Source organism: Phoenix dactylifera, chromosome 13, assembly GCF_009389715.1.
Source record: "Phoenix dactylifera cultivar Barhee BC4 chromosome 13, palm_55x_up_171113_PBpolish2nd_filt_p, whole genome shotgun sequence".
NCBI lineage: Eukaryota > Viridiplantae > Streptophyta > Magnoliopsida > Arecales > Arecaceae > Phoenix > Phoenix dactylifera.
The window spans coordinates 7,512,826-7,521,849 of NC_052404.1; the positions used below are offsets into that span (position 1 = coordinate 7,512,826).

At 41.6% G+C, this 9,024-nt stretch overlaps 1 protein-coding gene across 1 annotated transcript; it reads left to right on the plus strand.

Annotated features, from left to right (window-relative positions):
• Positions 1-4,580: 4,580 nt before the first annotated feature.
• LOC103709714 (probable glycerol-3-phosphate acyltransferase 3) lies at positions 4,581-8,868 on the plus strand. Its single transcript, XM_039132902.1, has 2 exons — positions 4,581-5,318; positions 7,886-8,868. The coding sequence occupies exons 1-2, from the start codon at positions 4,623-4,625 to the stop codon at positions 8,792-8,794; spliced, it is 1,605 nt and encodes a 534-aa protein (XP_038988830.1). The 5' UTR covers positions 4,581-4,622; the 3' UTR covers positions 8,795-8,868.
• Positions 8,869-9,024: the final 156 nt, after the last annotated feature.

Genomic DNA, 9,024 nt, shown 5'->3' on the forward strand with positions numbered 1-9,024 from the left:
CCATCACAATCTTCAAATAACCTTCTCAAAAGAAGCCTGAAATTTCTTCCTTTGTGTTACATATCCTCACATGAAACCATTCCCTGAGATGATGCAAACAATGCAGTGCAATGCATGCTTCAGCATCTCTAGCCAATCATTCTCCCCGTATTGGCCAAAGTTCAAAGCACTTTTACCAGGGGAGAGCATGTGTGCCACTTCAAGAGAGTTCTCATCCACTTCAGCCACCAGTTCTGTGCCTCTCTTACTTCAACCACGTACCATCTATTCAAGTAGGAGACTTCACCATCAACAATAGGTAATTGAATAATTAAGGTAGCTCGTAAGGAGATATATCCACAAATTCCACCATGTACTCAGTACCAGTTGATTAATTAGTGGGACCCCGCAATGGATGGTGAACAATTGAATTGAACACAACTGGATAAAACATCTAGCTAGGGAGGATCCAAGACTCCGGGAACAAAATGGAGCAGCTGAAATATTGGAGGCTGATCCAAGGTTTCAATTGGAGGCTGATCAAACTTACAATTGCATGGTCTCCTGGGATTCGATCGGCTGCGACCATGCAGCATGGTGGCTCGAAACCAGGGACCACAAATTTGGGGGACAAATCTAGACCTAACCGGCATGACCGATCTAATGAAGCTAATTATACTTCCACTTGGTCATAATAATTGGGTGAAATGCCAAAGTTGGTACTTGACCTTACAATTCAAGGGAACAGGATCATAGTATAACAGTATTAGCTATTGGATATTTTGCATGGTAGGTTTTTAAGAATAGGAGGAAGACCAAGCTACTGCACTTCTAGTCATGTACATGGGATGCAAATTGTGCTGCAGGCTGTGATGTTGTACTCTTTCCATGTTAGCTCATCCATAGGTTAAAGGTTGCACAAGTTGTTGGGCTGGTTTCCTTCAGCAATTATGATTCTCTAGTCAAAAAGCATGCACAAGCCAAGTTTTCTAACGGTAACAAATTTATCCTGTGTTAGAATAGCAAGGAAAGAAACTAGCTAGCTTGATCTTTAATTCTTGAAGATAAGCACTTAAATTTACCTTCCAATAAGCTCATTGTGCACCCCATGCTGCTTTATATACAAGGATATGATAATGATAATGATGTTGATATCGCTCTTTTCTTTCTCTCAGACATGCTAATTATTATTATTTTCTAAGTATTTTAATTACTTGTCTCTTTATGTTGTGACTTGTGACTTCTTATAATAGATCTAGTATGCTATTGTCCCCTCATGTTTGAATTAAATAATTGGCTACCATTTTGACTATTATTGTAATGAGGTATGGAGTACTTGGCAAAGGATTCACCATATATTTGGAAAAACTTTTTAAAAAAGTTTAAGAAACATAATGCAAGTATTATGTTACTATCATGAACCAAGCAGCAGTCAGGTTAAGGCTTAGTTGCTCAAAAGAGTGCTCCTTTTGAAATCAATTCTTCACTTTTTATTTTTTGGCAAGATTTTTAAATTCTGCCATATCGATTATGTTAATGAGTGGTTGAGACTAAGATGAACCGAGATCTCAGTTGATATCAGCTGATATGGTAAATAGAAAAAATTAGAGGGAATTGAAATTTTTTGACATCTCGATTGATATATTTGGACCAACATCTTGAAATTCCAGCTGATATGATAAATTAAAGATCAAAAACTATATTTAAGCATTGGGTTTGATATTTATTAGTTAAAATTTCTTCAAAAGTAAAAATGATTGAAAATTTTGGTTGTTGTGGATGCTTCGTATCGGTATATTTTTATAGAGAAGAGCATGAGATCAAATCATTATTGCACTTTGCTAGCAGATTTGGCTTGAGATAAACTTAGGAATTTTCTAAAAAAGAAAGCTTTTGCTAGAGAGACACAGCGCATCCTAGCTCTCTTATTATAAAGGTCCCATAGGGAGATGTGATGTAACCTCTTGCATGCATGCTCTTCTTCTCTCCTCCTTATTCTTGTAAATACCTCTACTAAATTTTAATAAAAAAGGGGGAGGGGGGTATTGTCTCACTTTCTCCATATTTACATTAAAGATAAAAAAGAATGAGATTTTTACATATATCATACTAGGTTTATATCGATACGTATCAAGTTCTCAATCAAGATGAAAACCTTATTTTTGATTTAGGATGTCTTAAGCATGTAGAACTAGTGGAGAATGTGACCAAATATATAAGTTAAAAGTAGTTACTATCATAATCCTTTTCTTCGTGTATAGATTCTTTTAGACAACTAAAAGGGATTATGAGTTACCTAAAACCTAAATATTTGACTTTGGTTAAACTATGACAACAACATCTTTCATGTTTATTTATCATCATTTTTTTTATTGGAAACATTTCAATTATTTCTACTACTGCTGACCTAGTGCTTGCTAGTTGATTTTTTCTGCTGCTTGCTTGTAATTCCTGAGAACCCTTTCCTTTAGGGTTATGCCAATAAGCTTTTTTTTTTTTTGCTAAAAAGGGGGGAAGGACCAATCCTAAATTTTATTAAGATAAGAAAAAGTACAAAAGAGAAAAGAGAAAAAAAGAGAGAGCGAAAATCCTCCTACCTCCATCCAAAATGAAACTCAAAACTAAAAATTTAAAACTCTCTCTATACAAACATTAAATGTCATTTGAATTTTGAAATGTAAATTTTAAAATTCAGATAATAATATGCCTTGCCGTAAGATCACAGCAAAGCACAATTGACTACGGAGAATTCGGTTGCTTCACTTCACAGATTTTCAGAAGCAATAGATTGTTCAAAATAATTCCAATTGTTTCCATACAATTACGAGTACCGCTGTATCTCACAACATAGTGACAAAACTTAGATATATAATTTAATTTGGTGGCTATGGATAAACCACATGCATATCTTGTTTTATGACTTTGACGCTTATTTTAGAGGACAAGTATCTTATAGTAAACTTCCATTAAAAAAATGATCAAAATGCTTTGTTCAAGGTACTTACTTGGAGACCTTTTTCTATCCCCCAACCCTCAAGGTACTTCGTGCAAGAGTAGCTTTACCAAAACGACATGAGGTGCCCGTTTACCCAATAGCTGTAACAATCTTCAAGAGGGGCTTTGCATGTTTTTTTTTTCAAAATGGCTTATCATTTCATAAAACTCTAACATGAGTGTAGTTTGCCAGGTCAAATGAAAGTAAATAGGACAATGGGTATGGAATACATATTAAGCTTGTCTAAATAACCTCTTCAGAATGTCGAGCAACATAAGAGACAACCCAATATACTGTACTGTTCGCCTTTCGATACACATGAGCTATCTGGCACGAGGTCAACTCTCTTACCAATCTGCAGGTGTCCCGTATGAACAGATGGGCATCCCCGTACCTGTTCGCTCTTCGAATCCAATCAATCACCATGGAGGAGTCATCCTCTAGAAATAGTCTATCGGCCCTCAGCACCTGTCTCGCATACAGAATACCCTCTCAGGCTGCCTGTAGTTCCGCTCCCGCTGCGGTTAGACCTGATGTGTTCCGACCTCCGGCTGCAATAAATCTGCCACCATGGTCAGACCTTAGCTTTGTATGTTTTCACATATGTCTTGTGCCAACCCATTGGACTTGACCTCTTCTTTAATTTTGCCCACCAACCTATGGCCTGATATACACCTAACTTCATGTTGAGTGGACCCATGGGGGATGGGCTTTCAAGCTGTTGATTCGCGCACGACATGCGATATTTTCCCTTTAATTAAACACGTATCACCCACCAACGCAACCATCCTTTAGCCGTGATCGTCCCATCCAAAACAGTGGAAGGATGGTCCACCATTAATGGTGGACTTCAGTGCATCCACGTTAGGTTGGTGTCATTTTGGGCTCTAACTTCGGTGTCTTTTACTTATAGTAATCTGTTGGACTTTTTTAGTCATGAGGGGGTCGGATTACCGCCCGCGTATGGAGGAGCATTTCGTGCCCATAAGTTAGCCAACGCGGTGGGATTGGCCTCCATCATCTCACCCGTTCCAAATCCGACCGAGATCTTGAGGTGGATTAATCTAATACCCCTACTTCCTCAATTATTTACAAATGCGCCATCGTAATCTCGCGCCGCGTATTATATCCCGCTTGCGCCATCCGTTTGACCTTGTAAGCCGGCCCACAAAGTTCACATATCCGAGATCACTCTTGGGTTTCGTGGGCCCACAATATCTACATGACTCATGCAACCCAATACGAGGATGGCTTGTGGGGCGCACAAAGGATCCATGGCCATAAAATAAGGAGGTCAAGTGATGCCTGCAACCAATCACAGCCGCTCATTTCTATAAATCTCACTCATCAAACGTTTATCTAAGTGCATCGCTGCATAAGCAAATGGCTGTGATTGGTGGTATGGAGGGCAACTTGGATGTAATTTCACGCAGACATCAGCTTGGAATAGCTCAACGTAATACTTTGACCACAGGCCCAGCAGGCCTAGTCAAACCAGGCATGCCATTTTGGTTATTTAAACAAAAACGAAGGGCAACATATGTCGTAACCATTTATATATCCACAACGGCAGCCTTTGGCTCCTCTCCATAAACTAACTCGAGTCGAGAGGGAGAGAGAGTGAGAAAGAGAGAGGGAGAGAGTGAGAATGGCATCAAAGGCTTTCTCCAAGTCCTTGCTTTCCTTCTACTGCTTCCTACGCCGAAGGCTCTACAACCCACTCTTCCTCCACCGAAGAACTCCCCATGGATCCCACCTAAATAAGTTTCGGAAGAGCCTCCCCAACAGGGAGCAGCTCTTGGACCGAACGCTAGTGTTTGATGTGGAGGGAGGCCTCTTGAGGTCCTCCTCCACCTTCCCTTACTTCATGCTTGTGGCCTTGGAGGCTGGAGGCTTCTTGAGGGGCCTTCTCCTCTTGGTTTTATACCCTTTACTTTGTTGTTTGAGCCGTGGGGTGGGGCTCAGGGTGATGGTCATGGTGTGCTTCTTTGGGATAAGGAAGGAGGGGTTGAGGGTTGGAAAAGCAGTGCTGCCCAAGTTCTTCTTGCAGGATTTGGGCTTGGAGGGTTTTGAAGTCTTGAGGAGGGCCAGAAGGAGGGTTTGTTATACAAGAATGCCAAGGGTCATGGTGGAAGGGTTTCTGAAAGACTACTTGGGGGTGGAAGTGGTGGTTGGAAGGGAGCTGAAGGAGTTTGGTGGGTATTGCACCGGACTAATGGAGGAAGAGGGCGAGATGGAGATGGAAACGAAGGTATTGTTTGGTGAAGAAGATACGGGTGGAGGTTCCTTCGGGATTGGAAGTTGCACCAACTCTTCTCGGCACTGCCTTTTCTCTCATTGCAAGGTGAGTCGAAATGTCTCCTACTTTTTCATACAAAAACCTATGTTCATGTTGCATATATTTATTTTCTCTATGGTTATAACTTACGGTACAAAAGTTTAGGCTATTCTAGCATGCAGCCATTCACATAGGGTGTGAATATAAGTAAGAAACCATGACATTGATCGTCACTATAGCGATATAAAAGGACAATTTCTTTTTTATCAAGTGGTCATAGAGAGGAGTGTAGGTCGAGGGACCAGTAAAGCCATGTGGCTCTTTTATTTGTGATACTTTTTTCATTTCAAGACACTATGGCAATACGTCCAGATTTTCTACCATCCATAACCATGAAATAATATCAAGCCCAAACGCGTGCTTGGCGCGCGATACCATCTATTTTTCAAGCTCTAGGATAAATACATAGGAAGCATCTCGATCGAAATCCTTTTTTTTTCCCTTCTGAAAACCAAAAGAAGCAAATCTATGTAATTTAAAGAATAAAAATTTTAAATTTTCAGATTTCATTATGCATGCAACGTATTTTTTAGCACAAAGAACATGATTCTTATATGCACGATTGCAAATTTGCAATCCATTCAATAAGTAATTTGTAGTAAGAAAAAGCAACAAGGCCCGGCCTTGGGTTTTTTTTTTTTTGGAGAATATAACCAAGGCCCGACCTTATTATTCGTTTGGAGAAAAAAGCCCACCCAATCATCAGCCACCTCTCCTGCACCGCTGGCATGCCAGCTGCACAAAGCAGGGGCAAAGCTCGCGCGAATCTCGCGACCCCGTGAGTGGCACGAACCAATTCCCTCATGCCACGTGGAAAACCCACCAAAAAACATCACTGTCATCAGCCGTTACGGGAAACAAGTTCTCCACTTTTCAGTGCCACCTGCGTCTCATGTCGTCGATCTCATGCAAGCTTTCTGACACGATTTTTGTCTATAAGCACAACGCGATGAGGATACGTACGATGCATTAGTTGGCACCCAAACGCATCCATGCATGCTCATGAAATGTGCGCCAATATGCACTTACACATATATCACAGGCTACATATAAAAAAAAAAAAAATATTGATTGAGTCAGATCCACCGACTCAATAATATATCAGTCCAACGACAAACTAGCATACACAAAAATAAACAAAAAAAAAATAGCAGTACAATTATATTTATGCATCTTAGTTTGTGATTGGGATGGATCTGATCCAACTACAAATTTCACCGCATGCAAACACTAGACTCTGCCAACGAGTATAAGCACTAGGTTGGACTCATCCTTAGAAATGGGTCCATTAGTCATCAAATCTCAAGGTTCATGTTGATGGATTTTGAGTGTCTTTCGCCTGAAATATAAATGAAGCCATGCGAAATTATCCTTATTGTCTTATTCAAACACCAACGACAGCCAATTCCAACTACAAATTTCACCGCATGCAAACGCTAGACTCTGCCAATGAGTACAAGCACTAGGTTGGACTCATCCTTAGAAATGGGTCCATTAGTCATCAAATCTGAAGGTTCATGATGATGGATTCTGAGTGTCTTTTGTCTGAAATATAAATGAAGCCATAGGAAATTATCCTTATTGCCTTATTCAAACACCAACGACAAACAATTCCAACTCTACTTGCCCTGATTAATTAGACGTTAGACATTTTTAATTGAAGATATAGAGAGATAGAAAGAGTTATAGAACATGTAAGCAGTCCCGGTGGGTAAAAGAAAAGGTTTCCCCAAGGAGACTGCGAGTGCAAGTACCAATCAAGGTATCTATGGCTGCAATACTTTGAACTGCTAGATTATGACGGATGTTAAGATAGACACAATAGGGTAAGTTTGTTGGGACTTGGGAGGGAATTTCAGATGGATGAAAGGCACCACGGCCATGAAATGGTGGTGTTCTTTCATACCGTATGCTTTGTTATAAAGAAATCCTGGGTAGTAACGCCTCTCTTCACATCAGAGAGAGAGATGATGATGATGATGGTGTTCTTTGCAAGGGGCATGGTTGTCGTTCACGCTGCAGAATACATGCTTTTGATGTATATCACGTCTAAGTTAAATTCCTCAAGGGAAAACTAGAGGTGATCAGGTCTTGTCGAGGTCAATAATCTTAGTCATAATTTCCTCACCGTAATTTTTTTTTTCTTTTAGTGAAAATAATATTTCATATAGCTCTTACGTAAGTACAGCTAGCCGCATCAACAGAAGAAAAATAAAACAAAGCATAAAGGACATCAGTATTCCTAGTCCAGATAACCTCTCCAGAATGCCGAGCAACGAAGAAGGCAACCCAATCCGCAGCTCTGTTCACCTCCCGATATATATGTGCTGCATGAAAAGAACCAATCTTTCTAAGCAGTCTGCAAGTCTCCCAAATCAGCGGATGGCCATCTCCATATCTATCCACTCTCCATATCCGTATCCAGCCAATCACTGTAGAAGAGATTCTTATTTTATTGCCTTTCTCAATAACCATGTCAGTGACAAACATATAATGCAAAGCATGTAAGGGAAGTCCACCAGTGCCGCGAGGGAAGAAGACTAACAATTTCCCATGCTGCTCTCTCGTTGCAGGAAGTCCACCTGGTGACCGAAGCTGAGAAGAGGACCTGGCATGCCTTGCCAAGAGAACAATACCCAAAGCCCTTGGTGTTCCATGATGGCAGAGTGGCCTTCAGGCCAACCCCAATGAACACGCTTCTCATGTTCCTCTGGCTGCCACTTGGTGTCCCCCTAACCATCTTTAGATCCTCAATCTTCTTGCTTCTGCCCTACAGAATATCCATTCCCATTGGAGCCTTCTCCGGGATGAAGTCCAGGCTCGCAACTCCCCAGACCCTGGGCACCGAACGCCAGCCCCACGCTCGTGGTCACCTCTATGTCTGCAACCACCGGACCCTCCTCGACCCAATCTACATCTCCGCCGCGCTCCGCAAGCCCGTGACTGCTGTCACCTACAGCATCAGCCCCATCTCCGAAGCTTTATCCCCGATCAGAACCGTAAGGCTGACGCGTAACAAAGAGGAAGACGGGAGAAGAATGGCGAGGCTCTTGAACCAAGGAGACCTTGTGGTGTGCCCCGAAGGGACCACCTGTAGGGAACCATATCTTCTAAGGTTCAGTCCACTGTTTGCAGAGTTAACGGACACGGTTATTCCAGTGGCACTCGTCACCAGAGTGAGCATGTTTTATGGCACCACAGCGGCTGGTTTCAAGTTCTTGGATCCCTTCTACTTCCTTGCAAATCCATGCCCGGAGTATGACGTCGAGTTCCTGGGGAATGTATCCACGACGCATTCCATTGCTGGAAAGAGTTGCAGCAGCCATGGCGTAGCCAACCATGTCCAGCGCAAGATTGGAGATGCGCTGGGCTTCGAGTGCACGACACTCACCAGGAAGGACAAGTACCTGATGCTTGCTGGCAACGAAGGGATCGTAAACACAGCCAAAAAGACGGTGATGCAGAACCTCAGGATCATCTGAGAATGATGCTAGGCCACTTACAACAGACTGTAGCTGACGTATTTTGGTTTGGATAAAGATCATAGCTTGTATTACTGCTTGGTGCTCTACTACAACATAGCCTCCTTGATCTGAAAGAGGAGAAAAATAGAAGATTTGATGATACACCATTAGGATTCTTGCAAAAACAAGCAACCAACAGTTCAAACCTAGTATAAGTGTGTGACATCGACACGGTTCTCTCAATAACA